Below are 15,228 nucleotides of genomic sequence, written 5' to 3'. Positions count from 1 at the left end.
AGATTATGTGGGTGGAATGGAGCACTGGGGAGACGTTCAGTGACGATCCTCCTTGTTCTCCCACAGGCTGATGCTACTGATTCCACCTGTCCACACAGATGGCATTTAAAAAGGACCAAAACAATCCAAGCAGATGTCACTTCTTCCAAAACACCCAGCATTTGAACTCAACTGGTTTTCAAAAGAAAAACTTAAGTAAGAATTTGTATTTTAATTTTCTTAATGCTCAAATTGTTTTAAGCATGTACAAGAATTCCGAAATATAAAGTTGTCAACGCTTTTCCCCCTTCCTCAGAAGGCATTTTCCTGGGATGATTTTTGTTTGCTTTCTTCCTTTGGGAAAGTAATCAAACACTCTTTTGTTTTTCCTTTCTCTAATTTAAACCATTTGTTCACTACTGAAGATTTATGAGGTTACCATCTGCCAGTTTATTTTACTTATTTTTTACACATCACTGACAATAAAAATAGCCGTAAGACGGGGACAGGAGGTCAACGCTACCTCCTGTGAGGTGATGGTCCCTTTTTTCCATGAGCAGATGACAAGGGAATGAGCATACCTTTAATTTGCTCTTTACCATGTCAGTAGATTTACTGATGTTTCTGTGATGACCATTTGGTTTCACAAGGAGGAAAACATCAAACAGGCCCATGACATAATAATCTCAGTGTTTTTTTGCTTTCTTCCAGACAGTGTTTCTCCAGCACTGCTTTAACTATGCTTGCTTTTGTATCTGAAAATCATATTTCAGATGAAAATTCATAAGTCTGACTTATTTTTTACAGACCCAAATGCTTTGGGGTTTGGCCATCTCATTCACTTGCAGATGAGACCATACTAAGTAATTATCAAGTCTTGTGAGTTCTTTTTTTTTTTACCATCCTTATTGTAGTATAATTGTTTTACAATAGTGTGTTAGTTTCTGCTTTATAACAAATTGAATCAGCTATACACATACGTGTATCCCCATATCTCCTGAGTTCTGAACAGAACCCTGGCTACGACTCTGGATGAGAACCTAACAGCAGAAAGTTGGAGCCTTTATGCAGGGCTTGGATGCAACTTGCAGTCTCATGAGACAATGGCATTCTCTTCATGCACTTCATCTCAGGGAGGGGCTTTTTTTTTTTTTAGTTAACTCCTCAAGTTTATTTCTTGATAGTATCTTCTTTCGTTCTTATGATTACTCAAGTGAGGCATGTAAGGCAGAAATTATGCACCAAATTTACAGATGAAGATGCAGTGCCTGAAGCTAGGCTGGATAACCAAGGTAGCACTGGAGAACCACCCAGGGGCTCCTCTTACTTTCTAGCACCACCTCCATGCTCATGGCGATTCCACAAACTACCAGTGTGGGACATTCTCATTCCTGGCACTGTGGACCCACTGATGGGCTCCTGCACTCAGGCTCATCTGCGCGTGTCCAGCGCTCACTCAGGGACCCGTGGACGGGGTTCCCAACACAAACTGCTTGAGAAGATACTGTAGCTTTGTACAGGCGGCCAAAGGGAAATTCTGTTTCTAGGATGCTGACTGGCCTGGCAGCCAAGCAGGGCCAAGTTAAATGTCGTTTGGGGCCATTCAATTGTGTTACCCTCTGAGTAAACACAGACTCTAAAAATGAGAAAAGCAAGGAGAAAAATGAAAACCCTTCCTACTTCCATCTGTGATACCTCAGCGATGTTTTACTTGGGAAAATACCATTAGTAATACTTAGAGATGCCCCCAAATCATATTCTAAAGTTTAATACTCTTATGAAAAACGACTTCCTTAATGAAGTTACTTGCTCCCATGGGTTTTCATGATGAACCAGATACAAAACATGGGGGTGACAAACAGGATGTCAGTGAATACATCCTAATCACGTCCAGGTACACAGAGGTTTCGTTTCGAATGACCCCATTAAGCCGTGGTGCCACGCCACAGGGCCTGCATCCAAGAAGCAGACGGCTTGGCAAAAGGCCATTTGGGCATAAGCTGGAAATCATATTAGTGAAGATCTGTAAGGACGCAACTTACATCTCTTCTCAGCCCTGACTTAACTCTTGAACAACAAGCCTAGACAATAAGCTTTGGGGGAGTAGCTCTGCACTTGGATGAAGACCATCTCTACCCCTTGGGCCCCTGGGATCAGTGGCCAGAGACAGCAGGTAACAGCTGGGAGGGCCTGGGTTCTGTCTTCCCCACAAGGACTGGTTTCTTCTGGATTCCCAGCTACAGCTGACAAGAGTTGAAAATATACACAGTCTGGATTTGCCCAGGCAGCTTCAGATGAGGGGTTCTCAATCAGGGTGATTCTGTCCCCAGGGTATATTGATGAAGTCTAAGAGGCATTTTTGGTTGTCACCCCTGGATGGGTGCCACCGGCATCTTGTGGGCAGAGGCCAGGGATCCTGAACACCCTACGTTGCACAGGGCAGCTCCCACAATAAAGAACTGTCCAGCCCAGAATGGCAATAGTGCCAGCTGATAAACCTTGCTTTCAAAAACAGTGTGGTAAAAATGTGTAACTCCATGTCTTGTGACTATATATGAGTTTACCGAGCACTCATGACACAACAAGCTCTCAGGAAGGGTTAGGCAGTGATTTCCATGGCTTTGTCCTCTCACTGTACCTCATTTCATATGCCAGCTACTCGCAGAGGAAAACCATAGGCAGCGCTGTAATGCGGACTGCGTTGCCTCATGCATCTTCTCACTCCCCTTCCAGATTCCCTCTTATTCTTTTCGGTGGGTGAGTCCAGGCCCAGACAGCCCACCTGGGTTGGCCGCCGCCAGAGCTGGCCTGTGGATTGCACTTCCAGCTCAGGCTCTAGAAATCATATTTCAGCTCGACCTCTTACTGGCTTGGGAGCTTGGACACAGACAAACGTTGGAACTCATCCTCTTCATCTTTAAGATGAAGAACATAATAGTATGTACCGCGTAAGGGTCTGATGAGCGTCTGTGTGAAGCACCTACCTGGTGTCTGGCCCACAGGAGGAAACCTAGGAAAGTCAAGTTTAGTGCTGTGCTGCTCCCATATCAGTCATCATTATTGTATCTATCATCATTCCTTCCTGGATTGAAAAAACCAGTCAGAAAAGGAAAAAATAATTTGATTCATTCTAAAATCTAACTAACTTATTGTATCTGAAACTCTCCCCACCCAGGGAGACTGACATTTCAGGAAAGAAAAAAGGCAAAACCAAAGGCATCCACCTCTCCTGATGGACTTTCAAGTTCTCATGGCAATAAGGGGAAATATTTTTAAAAGGGGAAGTTGTCATTTTTTCCTGCAATCAAGCTGGCCCTGGCTGCATTTAGAGGCTATGTACGAATCTGAAGCTTTTACAGTCTTTAAAAGATCCTGTGAAGTAAACAGGATGGCCAGAATGTGCGTTAGGGCCTCCTACTCATCTGTCCTATGTGAGAGACACTTTGCACTTGGTTCGTCCCGCTTGGCGGCTCCCACCTGCCCAATGCCCTTCTCTCTTGCTGCTCTGTGCGTCCCAGGGTGGAGGTGCCTCACACTAAGGCTGGGCCTGCTCCCTTCTTTCTCGCTGTCTGGCAGCTGCCTCAGTGTCCCTCTCTGTATTTGCCTACTGTCACCTGCTCTCTCCTTTTTACACCCTCCCCGGTGTGCCACATGCCCTCACTCCCGGGCTCTGCTGACCTGCTGTGCTGCATGGCCTGACTCCAGGGCTCGGGCTCCACCTCCTCTCCAGCCAGAGAGAAGTACCACTTCCCTCATCGTACCTGCTCCTGGCACAGGCTGTGTGTGTGTTTCTCAGGGCAGAGTTGCTTAGGCCTCGTGCTGGTTTCCTAGGTTTGCCATAACAAAGCATCACAAATTCAGGGGTTCCAAACAAAGGAAATTTATTCTCTCACCGTTTGAGAGACTAGAAGTCTAATATCAAGGTGTCGGCAGGGCCATGCTCTTTCTGAAGACTCGAGGGGAGGATCTTTCCTTGCCTTGTCCTCGCTTCTGGTAGTTGCCGGCAGTCCTTCATGCTCCGTGGCTTGTAAACGCTTCCCTCCAATTTCTGCCTCCATCATCACACGGTGCTCTGTTCTGTGTGTCTTCCTGTGTATCCTCTGTGTTCCCATGGCATTCCCCTCTCTGTGTCTATGTCCAAACTTCTCTCTTCTTAGAAGGGTATCAGCCAGTGGAGTAGGACCCACCCTAATCCAGGATGACTTTATCTTAACTTGATCATGTCTGCAAAGACCCTATTTCCAAATAAGGTCACATTCTGGGGTTCTGGGTAGGCATGGATTTTGAAGTTTGTACTCAATCCAGTACAAACCTCTGGAACACGGCTTTTCCTGTGGAGGTCTGTGCTTTCCAAAGCACAAAGTCACGGCTGTCCTCCTGGGTTCAGGCGTCACTTTGCCCCATGGGCCCCATTGCCCCCTACCACACTCAGGGCTGGAGACGCGTAGGGCACAGCCCCCCAGGCCCTCCTCACTTTCAACTCTCCCGCCAAAGCCCGCTCTCCCTCCCTGCAGCCAGCCTTCATTGGCTTCCTTCACTCTCGAGGCTTTCAAATAAGACTGGGTATGAAGGAATCTCAGATATGGAGAGCCTTTAAAGGAACCCAGGGCTCTTTGCCAGTAGAAGGATGGGGTGGGTGTCACCCAACGTCACGAAGCAGTGTCTTCAGATCCCCACTCTGACCCAGTGAGCCCCCAGGCCATCCACCCATCTGTAGGAATCTGTGGGCTGAGCCACTGGTTTCACTCACTCTTTCTCTGTTATAAGAACAGGAGATTTAACTTCCTACAGACAGGCACCAGCCCACAGCGAAGGGTGAGCAGGGCCTGGTGGAAGGGCACTGGGCCCTGGCAGAGCAGGGGAGCTGTGGCGCCAGCTGGGCCGCCTGCCAGCCATGTAGTCACAGCCAAGGCACCCAATCTCTCTCCACTTGTGCCACTCAGATTAACAAATGCTGCAGACTCAGTTGGCTTGGGTTTTCCAGCTGATCACATGAAACCCATCTCTACACACCCCAAAGGGTGCCAAGAGAGAAACAAATCCGCTAACACGGAGTGAGCACGTATGGAAAACCCTACTTTTGAGACTGTTCATTAAACGTATTTGGTTTGAAATGATGTGAAAGAAGGCATCCCAGCCCCACCCCCGTGGCGGTTGTCAAATTCTTCCACATCGAGGCAGGTGGAATGTGGTCAGAAGGAAGTTAGTAAATGAACCAGAGAGTGAGGATCTCTGAATTTCCTAGGCAAAGTGGGGCTTCTTTTCCCCCAGAAGTTAAAAAACAAGATGTGAGAATTATTAACATTATTCAGAATCTGGCTGAGACAGAAAAATGGCAAGCCACCCTGTGGAGAAAGTCACACTGGACACAGTAATGTTTACATATGCAACGTATTACAGAACACAAATAACGCTCCACAGAGCTCCCCTTACCTCAATCCCTTCTTTGTTTAAGGCATATTCATCAAAATTCAAAATGGCTATCTTAATCGTTCTTGGAGGGGGCAGTACCGTCAAACCGATATTAATAGCATTGCTCCTCTTGGAATCCAGGACGATGATCTCCTGCTTTTTTCCATCTGCAGCAGTTTTCTTGTGATAAAATAAGGAGAATCCAAGATTAATGCATCATCTTTGGTCCTCTATTAAAAGCAAACTCACAACTTACTTAGACATGAAAACAAATGCCCTCAGTTTAGCTCAGGGAAGGACTGGCTACGTCTCAGCACAGCAGAGATCAGGGATTAGTTCCAAGAGGCCGCCGAGAGCAGGGCAGCAATGGAACTTCGCGAGTCAGACACGTTACAAAATAAAATTGATTTGCCTTCAATTGGGAAAAATGTGATATTTTGCAAGGAAAAAAAAAACTGTTTTTTTTCCATAGAAGCAGTGGAAACAAAACTCAAACCTCTCAGAGTTCCCTTCCTGCAGGCTGCAAGGTGTCGGAATGTGCCTTGCTTGGCCCTGGAGCGTGTGGTGTGTGCCCAGAGATGGAGAAAGCTGGTCCGCGCACCGAGGAGACGGGAGCCAGAGGGGAATCCGGCATCGCTGGCCGGTCAGCCCTTCTGCATCTCAGGAGCTCCTCTCATCATTCCAACATCCTCCACCCCGACACCTGAGCACTTCCGCCTCTCCTGCTACACACAGCCACCTGGGCAGCTGCCCAGTGGGTGGGAGAAGAGGAGTGAGGGATAAACTGGCAAAGAGGCCGAAGAGGGGGACCAAGTCCCCACAGAGCCCTGATGTATGTGGCCTCCCTGCTGGCCTGGCATCCTCGGGGCAGTCCCTGCGGCCAGCCCCGGGCTGGCACATGGCCAGAAGCCAGGAAGGTGTGAGGTGCTGAGCCAATGCTCACCTCTGCCCAGAGCTGTGACAAGGCCCCCAGCCTTCCCCTTCAGCTCTCGGGAAGTCAAGGGCGGGTGGCAACCGGGACAGGTGGAGCGGGGTCGGCCAGCAAGCTCCCTGTGCTGCACAGCTTCCCTTGAGGCCACAGGGCTGGGAGGACGATGATTTTGATTCATGAAACAAGCCTGGGGTGACGAGGATGGGTAAGACCCGTCCAGCACAGTGATGGGGTGTGCTCACCGTGTGAGGGACCCAGCTGTGGGGTAACTAACTCACCTGGTGGTGGAGGGGGTTAGGGTCTGGAGAAGCTGCCACCTGAGCTGGACCCTCAAGACTGTCTAGGACTAGCCTGGGGCTGGGAGAGAATATAAGGAGAGAAGTGCCTTTGTCTAGTTCCAGGGAACTGCCAGGGATGAAGCTGGAGGTTTGGAGGCCATATGGGGGAGCTCCATGAATCAGCTGCTCAGAAGCCCCCTGCAGGCAGGTCCCAGCTGAGCAGCTGACAGCTGCTCAAGGTCGGCCTCCTGTGCTGAGGCCTCAGCCCCTCCTCTGAGGAAGGGAACCAGGCTGGGCCTGGGAGCAGCTGAGCCGCCCAGGGAAGCTGGTCGCTGTAGCACAGGAGGTTGGGAGCTGGCAAGGAAAGACGGCTGCGGCCCCTTAAGTCCTACTGAGCCCTTCCAAACTCAATTGCTAACATTCTATTTTAGGTCATTAAATATGCATTTGGGAATAAATTACAATTTCTTCATGAAGAAAATAACCGAAAGCATCCCAGCTGTTTGGCCGCCTGGAAGCCGGGAGGAACAATTCCTGTGGGTGTGCTCGTCGGCTTGGAACTGTGAGCTCCCAGGGACACGCGGCACAAATGCACCCTCACTCTGTAGGGCAAGTTTGTCTTCTATGTATTTAAGCAAATAAGCTTATCAGGAGCCCCTGAAATTTAGCTGAAATCTACTTTAAAATATTATTTTGTGTATAGAAGGCTAAGAAGGAATGAGAAAAGGTTTGACAAAATGCTGATTACGGGCAATGAAGACAGATGTGATGACTTGCGATGCCCACGTTGGGGTGCGGGGTGTCCACCCCTCCAGGTGCTACAGGGAGCCTGTCCAACATCCATTCCCTCTTCCCTGCTCACCAACAGGGACTTGATTTTTTTCAGGCTGGTAATATGTCAGTGAAATCAGCCACCTCCCTGGACCCTTGGCAGGTAAGGCTGGCAGTTTGGGTTTTTGTTTTCCTGATTAAAAAGAGATAGACCCAGTGAGCCATGCCTTTTGCCTTTCCTTCTTCTTCCTGCCTAGAATGTGGTTGTGAGGCTCAGAGAGACAGCAGTGAGACATCTCACGAGCATAAGGAATGAAGCCACATGGACAGCAGCATGGAAGATGGAAGAAGCCTGGGACCTGGCATTGGAGAGGCAACTACCCACAGCCAGGCTCCAGCGCAGGAAGCATTTATGGGAAGGCAGGGGTTCCCTGGGAATCATTAGCCCTTAGCCCCCCATCTATAGAGTCCCCGTCATTCTAGGAGCCTGCAGAGATGACTGAGCAGGCCCAGCCCAACTGCAGCCTTTGTGCAAATGAGAAGAAGATGCCCACCTCCAGGGAGACACAGCCCCATGGCAAACAGCTTGAGAGGGAAGCACCGCTCAGATTTCAGCCCTCCCCCCTCAGCCAGCGTCCACGTGCAGCAAGCAACCCACACAGACTCAGGGGTGGCTCTGAGCCTGAGATGTCCTTGCCCCCATTCTCAGTAGAACTCAGTTCACACCGACGGACACACCCACACCCACACCCCCATAAGTCGGGAAGAAGCAAGCTGCTGGGCATCCTGAGATAACGGGGAAGCTACACGTTTTCAGAGCACTTCCATGGGGAAGCTATCTTCACAAACGACGCTACACGTTTTCAGAGCACTTCCAACCACTTCGCAAAGGAAGGAATGAGAATTAAAGTCATATCTGAAATTGAATTGTTAAATCTCTGGATTTTAGCCAAGAGGTATTTTAAATGCTCTTCTTCATAATTAAAACAGACTCCACTGGATGCTACTGACCCCTCAAGTGCCTTGGCGGCTGTCCTGCCCGACACGAGGGGGGGGTCATGCGGGCTCGTCCAACTCTCTCCTCCCCTCCCACAATGAACTGGAGCAGCGCCTGAAAGAACAAGCCAAAGTTCTCCGTGCCCGGAGGCATGAGTCCTGTCTAGGGATTAGCCATCATCAGTTCTGATCCATTTCAATCATCTTTCAGGGTCAAAGCCCAGACCAGCAAGAGTGACCTTCACTACGTCCTTCACCTGGTCCTGTGTCTGAGTCACTGTCGCCCATCCTCTTCCACAAATCCTCTCGTGCCCCGTCCTTCATTCCTGCCACCTGCACCCTGAGCCTGACCCCTGGTGCCAGCCTCCCAGGGCAGCCCACCACGGGCCTCCTGCTTCCAGCCTCTTCTCACCCCCAGCCCAGTCATCCTACTCTTGCTAAGAGTCTTTCTCAGGCACTCATCTCCTTATTGCACTTCTTTGATCAGACAGTCTGTGACTGTCCATTGTTTGAAATGAGAAAAATAGGAAATTGGTCAATGATAGAAAGAGGAGATAAAGCAGATAAGACACAGTGTTCCCTGTAATGGAGGTTAGGAAATGTTAAATGACCCTCTAAAGGCATCTGGAAAGGAAGGGCTAAGATGTGATGGGACAAAGGTGGAACAGGGTTGGGAAGATGTCAGGAGGTGATACTTCTGGGCAGGAGATGAGAAAGTTGTTTTGCATTTTACTTGAGCCCAGACACACCCCCGAAAACAACACACAAACAAGGAAACAAAATGCCCAAACCTCCTGAAATATCAGTACAGGGCCTACTTGAAGGAACTGACAACATTTTCTTGAGAGAAAAAGAAAAAGATGTGCATAAATGAGAAACATCATGTTCCTGGATAGGAAGCCTCAGTGTTGTAAGGATGTTCATTATCTCTCATCATGGAATTTATATATAAATAATATATATATTTAAAATGATTCTAATCAAATTCCAACAAGATTTTTTTGGAATTAAAAAATATTCTAGAGTTACTATGAAAGAATATATGTGTAAAAAATCCATAAGTAGAAATATATATAATATCTACCCAATTAGCTCTAAAAAGGTATTATAAAACTGATATAATTCATGTGTAGCACTGGCACTAAACAGCTACAATGATAGAACAGAATAGAATGAAAGTACAGAAAAAGCTCTCATACAGTGATCCAGGGCATTCCAACAAGAGCGCAAGATCAGTGAGTCGCAATCCATCATGAAAGCCCAACTCTAAAATGGAACCAAAGAAAGTAACTTTAAGTCAAAAGACTCAGCATGGTAGGTTAACATCATGACAGACTGGATTGACTGACATCTTCCTTCTTTAAAAAAAAAAGCCAGCAGAAAGCAAGAACACAGGCTGTGTGGGAATGGCCAAGAGTCATCATGGTTGGAGGATGCCACACCCCATGAGACCCCTCTGCTGATTGGCTGTTATCAGCGATGGTCCATGACAGCAAACCCTGAGCAGGAAAAGAGGCTGAGAAGCAATCTCAGTCCTTCAACTGTCTCTTGCTGGTTGGCAGGGTATCTTCCCACATTTATTTATTTTTTGCCTTTCTTTGATATAGATCTCATTTCCTGAGTACCTGTTAGGCTCCTACACCTTGAATGGGGACATTTTTCATGGAGACCAACAAAAATGTGGGGGGCCACGATGCCACTGGCAGCAATGGTCGGTCCTGGGACAACAGGAAATAAGCATTTCTGCCTCAATTCTTTGATAAAAGGTCTATCAGCCAAACCTCTGCCCTCAGTTCTCAAGAATTCACAGGGCAGAAAGGATGCTGAGGGAGGCTCCTGTGGGTGGGGCTTCAGGCACAGGATGCTGGACTAGGGAGCTGCTGGAAGTGAAAATGGGAACAACTGTCTCTGGGGCAAGAGAGTTGCCCCAGCAACAGAGTGGAAGTGAGCAGAGTTGGGGGAACCAGGGTGGGGATGTCTTTGAACGTGAAATTTCCCCAAGTACATCCAGAAGTTCTCAAGGTAAAAGAGGAACTTACTTCTTGAAGGGGCAGGAGGCACTCTAGGAAGAGGCCAGGCTCTGATTTGCTTCCAGAAAGCCTAGTGAAGCTGAACTTCTGAGCTGAACGAGGCAGCAACACCCAGAAACTCCTTCAAAACAACAACTATCAGGGAGTCTCCAACCTGCCAACAGTTGCCCTTCCAGAAATACAGTCTCTGGAGAAATGCTTCTGGTTTGCATGGAATGGAGGGCTTCTGTTTGTTTTTGACTTGGCCAAGAAGATTGCAGGGAGTGGGGAGAGGGTATAACAGCCAAAAGGGTGAGAGACTGAGGTTACCCTCTATAGCAAGAGATGCTGTCAGGGCCAGCCGAGACCTCTTAGAGAGAAGGGGCAGGAAGGAAGTCACCAAGGCAGTTCAGCTCCTTTCTCCCAAGCTGTCCAAGAGGGCTGAGGGTCCAGTTCCAGGAGGCAGAAGTGAGCTCCTCCAGGAGGAAGCTTCAAACAGGCGGTGCCCATGACCACAAGACTTACAGAATTTCTAAGAAGCAAAGAAGAGGTACTCAATTTAAGCAGTGAGTGCTAACTGCCAAGGCTTAGGGGTAAGGGCTGTGACTTTCCTCTGCAGCCCTAGATTCACCTGGTGGTCAGCTCCCTGGGTAGGGGCCGTCTCTCTAGAACCATCCAGCTCCAAGAGGTTGGGCCCTGCAAACTCAGCCACTCCAAGGGGCAGAGAGTCACATATGACAGGAATATTTTTTAGAACGGTTAAACCACCTATTCAGGTCTTCTCAGGGGGACTCCGGGGCAATGCCAATCCTGATACAGAGATGGATGACCACAGGCCTCGCAGGGAGGAGACATGCAAGTCAGGTTTTTGGATAGAACAAAGTAATGCCTCCAAGAACAAGTCTTTTAGAATCTGCAAGTAAAGAGACAAACTTGATTCTGAATGGTTATGGGGTGGGTGACCGCCATGTAAGAGTGACCACAACCTGACAGCATTCAGTATCCTGAGGACGAGACCATTACTCCCCCTCATAATCATTCAGTTTTGGAAAAGAGAAGGGTGAATATTCAGGCAGCAGTTAGGAAAAAGTGGAAAGGAAAACTTTAACGCTAAATAGTAGTCATTAAGCTTAGAGGCTAATTTAAAATCTCACATCGGAATCTCAGGAAAGTCACATTGAGACAAAGGCTAAGAAAATCAATAGCATAAAAAAAGACTGACCTGTTAACACAGCACAAAAGCACATTCTCCCCTGTTGCACTGGGTCTACCGAACAACCCTGGGAGGTCAGGCACACAGGATCAGGCCTGGTTCCTTTCTTTTTTTCCCCCCATAATCAAAACCAGGCTCAGAGAGGTTGACCGACTTGCTCAAGGTCACACAGTTAGAGGTAGAGTCCAGACCAAATGAAATTTAAAGTTTCAGTAGCAAAGCATATAGATCATTAAGGAGAAAGAGAGAATCTTTTTTTTTAAAAAAATGACAAGATTTAAAAATCCCCAAGGGAAGAGCACGAGGAAGTGTTCAGAGCATGAGCTTGAAAGTAGCCAAAACAAAACGGAATCCAGGGATGACACGAACAGATTCAGGAGCCTTGAAGGGTAACTGCAAATATGCAGAGCATCAAGTCACCAGGGGGGTCAGCTGGGGTCTGACCCATTCACAGCCTGGAGACCTTGCCAAGTCACTGAATCTCTGTGTGTCTCCTGTCCTCTCTGGGACCCAATCTCACAGGGTTTGTTGTGAGGATGAAAGGAGACAATGGATGTAAATCAGTGAGAACAAGGCTTGGCCCCTGGTAAGCACAACAGAAGTGTCTGCTGGGACTATTAGAAGAGTATTGCTGGTATTGATACATGTAAAGTATTCAGGACAATACCTGGAAAATAGTGCTTTCTAAGAATTAGCTCTTATCACTACAAATGACTCCTTTTTTTTTTATCATTTTAACCTAATAACATTGTATTTTAAAAATATGTGGTTTACCAAAGTGTATTTTTCATAACTAATGCATCTACCACGCTTACTGATCAAAGGCACCTACATTAACAGGAGCGTCAGATCAGACCGGTGTCCCCACCCCGAATAGTGATAGTTGCAGGAGACAGTGCAGGGACTTGATACTCAGTTTAGCCTGCAGAGCTGCTTCCCGGGGACATGGACAACTTGCCTGGGGCTTCCTGAATGAATGAAAAGAGCTTACGGATGCTCATTAGAGTCTGTGCAGACTCCCAGGCACATGGACAGTGCCTGGTGTGGGAAGTAGATCTAGTAAATGAGCCGTGGCACACCATGATAAAGACGGCCAAGGTCCAGAGAAGGGCCACCGTGAAGGCATACAATTCCACGTGGGAGGAGAGGACAACGCGAGCAGAGTAGGGAGGGGAGCACGGGCAAAGATTGTGGAGGCTCACAGACTGGGCAGGTGGATAGGGCTTGCCTTCCAAAGTTTTCTGAAACGTTGACACGGAGAGTCACCCCTTTGAATTTTTAAAGAGTAATTTTACTAGACACAAAGGATGCAGTTTTTAAAAAGTAGTTATTCAGCACACAGAACTTGTCATCACAGAGGGTGCTGTGACTGAAAACAGAAACTGGGCTAAGGACATGATTTATTAAGAGAACTCAGAGTCTTGGAGAATACTGCTAAGTTTGAGAGCATTTCCATGAAAGGCGACTGACCTCTCAAAACGCTTGTCAGCATCACTGTGACAGACCCTGGGGCTGGCTCAGCAAGGCATGAGCTCTAGAAATGGTAAATCATTCCTCCTCGTTCCCCGCTAACTGCCAAGAGTGATGCTACAGGATATTTTCGAAACTGTCCATTGAGAAAGTGACAATGACAGTGATGCCACAATACAGATGTCATAAAGATGTGACTGCTATGGAATTTCCCTAAGTCCTGTAATGAGGGAGAAGGCCATATACATGGGAAAGCATTAAGACAAAAGACAACAACAACATCGAAAAGCCAAAGATACCCCACATCCAAAAGCCAAAGAAACCTAAATAAAAGCTGAAAAACCTTTAGTTAGGAATAGAGTTTCTGAGGACCTGGCCCGAACAGGCTTGCTTATTGGTAAGTTTAGGAAAAAAATGTTAACTTCCCATATTCGTTCTTAGAGTCTTTTACAGCAGAGGCCAACGGAAAAAAAAATACATTTCCAATGTTAATGTAGTTTATCTAGTACCCTAACCAGCAGACTTTTGAGAGGGGAAGCGAGTACTCTTAATAATTATGCTGGGACCTCCACACACACCAGGATCATCTTGGATACACTAGGGTGTGTGATCACCCCAGATAAGCTCCAAAGTTGGGTTTGGAATTTCCAGGGAGAATTCAGGTTTTCTGAGGGTGCTGTTCAATAAAATAACATACTTCCTTATGATCTGAACTTGAATATAAGGTAGGAAGATTTTCCTCTCTTCTCAGGAGAATAAAATGGAGGTGGACGTGAGGGGCCAGTGAAGGAGTCAATGTGGAAAGTGATGGTGGGAACAATGCCCCCCTCAATGGTGCCTCATTTTTCACCTTAAATCAATGGTTCACAACTTTGGCTAGGACCCTGGGGAGATTTTCAAAATAACCCAGGTCAGGGCTTACCTCAGACCAATAAATCATCATCTCTGAATTTTCTTAAAGAGTCACTGCTAATAGTTTCTGATATATTTCGAAACTTCAAGGTAAATAAAGTTGAACAAATTTCTCCAAATCCATTCCGGAGCCCCCTCCCCTTAATAAAGCAATGAACCCAGGTGAGTAAGACAGCAATGAGTCCCCAAAGGGGAAAACAGGTCCCTTCTTCCTTCTGTGTGCCTCTTCCACTCCATACCTTTTGTGGTCTCTCTGGATCTGAGAGTATAAAAGCTGCCCTTTGGGGGCAAGAGGGAATTGGCTGTCCTGAATTAGGCACAGGGGTAGAAGGCCACTTCCTGAGGCTCCTCAGACTGATGTCAAGTCCATGGAGGGTACCTCCCCACCCCCAGGGGCTTTCTGCCCTGACATCCTACCCTGGGGTCATTTTAACCACCTCTTATGCCATTCTCCACATCTTAGACTGGCAGAAGAGACACAACATGATGAAATTTAGTGCAGGATTTCTGTCTCTTTCCTCAAAATATAATTAAAATCATCTTACTAAAAAGCTATATAGAGAGATTGGTTCAGGATGGTGGAGTAGAAGGACATGCTCTCACTCCCTCTTGTGAGAATACCAGAATCACAACTAACTGCTGAACAATCATCGACAGGAAGACACTGGAACACACAAAAAAAGACATCCAAAGACAAAGGAGAAGCCACAATGAGATGGTAGGAGGAGCACAATCACAATAAAATCAAATCCCATAACTGCTGGGTGGGTGACTCACAAACTGGAGGACACTTATACCACAGAAGTCCACCCACTGGAGTGAAGGTTCTGAGCCCCATGTCAGGCTTCCCAACCTGGGGGTCTGGCAAGGGGAGAGGAATTCCTAGAGAATCAAACTTTGAAGGCCAGTGGGATTTGACTGCAGGACTTCAACAGGACTGGGGGAAACAGAGACTCCACTCTTGGAGGGCACACACAAAGTAGTGTGTGCACTGGGACCCAGGGGAAGGAGCAGTGACCTCATAGGAGACTGAACCAGACCTACTTGCTAGTGTTGCAGGGTCTCCTGCAGAGCGGGGGTGGCTGTGGCTCACTGTGAGAACAAGAACACTGGCAGCAGAAGTTCTGGGAAGTACTCCTTGGTGTGAGCCCTCCCAGAGGCCGCCATTAGCCCCACCAAAGAGCCCAGGTAGGCTCCAGTGTTGGGTCACCTCAGACCAAACAACCAGCAGGGAGGGAAGGCAGCCCCACGCATGAT

General features: G+C 47.6%; 1 protein-coding gene across 4 annotated transcripts in view; it reads right to left on the bottom strand.

The window, feature by feature from the left end:
- Positions 1–15,228, bottom strand: part of FHOD3 (formin homology 2 domain containing 3) — a 494,073-nt gene that overhangs the window by 49,711 nt on the left and 429,134 nt on the right. For all 4 annotated transcript variants that reach the window (XM_027127768.1, XM_027127769.1, XM_027127771.1 and 1 more), the window contains one exon: positions 5,413–5,571. In XM_027127768.1, coding sequence (XP_026983569.1) covers positions 5,413–5,571 — 159 coding nt within the window. The remainder of the gene's footprint in view (positions 1–5,412; positions 5,572–15,228) is intronic.

The sequence above is a fragment of the Aethalodelphis obliquidens genome, unplaced genomic scaffold (assembly GCF_003676395.1).
Source record: "Aethalodelphis obliquidens isolate GAN/ISIS:26980383/991018 unplaced genomic scaffold, ASM367639v1 scaffold32, whole genome shotgun sequence".
In the NCBI taxonomy this organism is placed as follows: domain Eukaryota; kingdom Metazoa; phylum Chordata; class Mammalia; order Artiodactyla; family Delphinidae; genus Aethalodelphis; species Aethalodelphis obliquidens.
The sequence above is the reverse complement of the archived record's forward strand: the minus strand, read 5'-3'. Positions and strand labels throughout refer to the sequence as shown.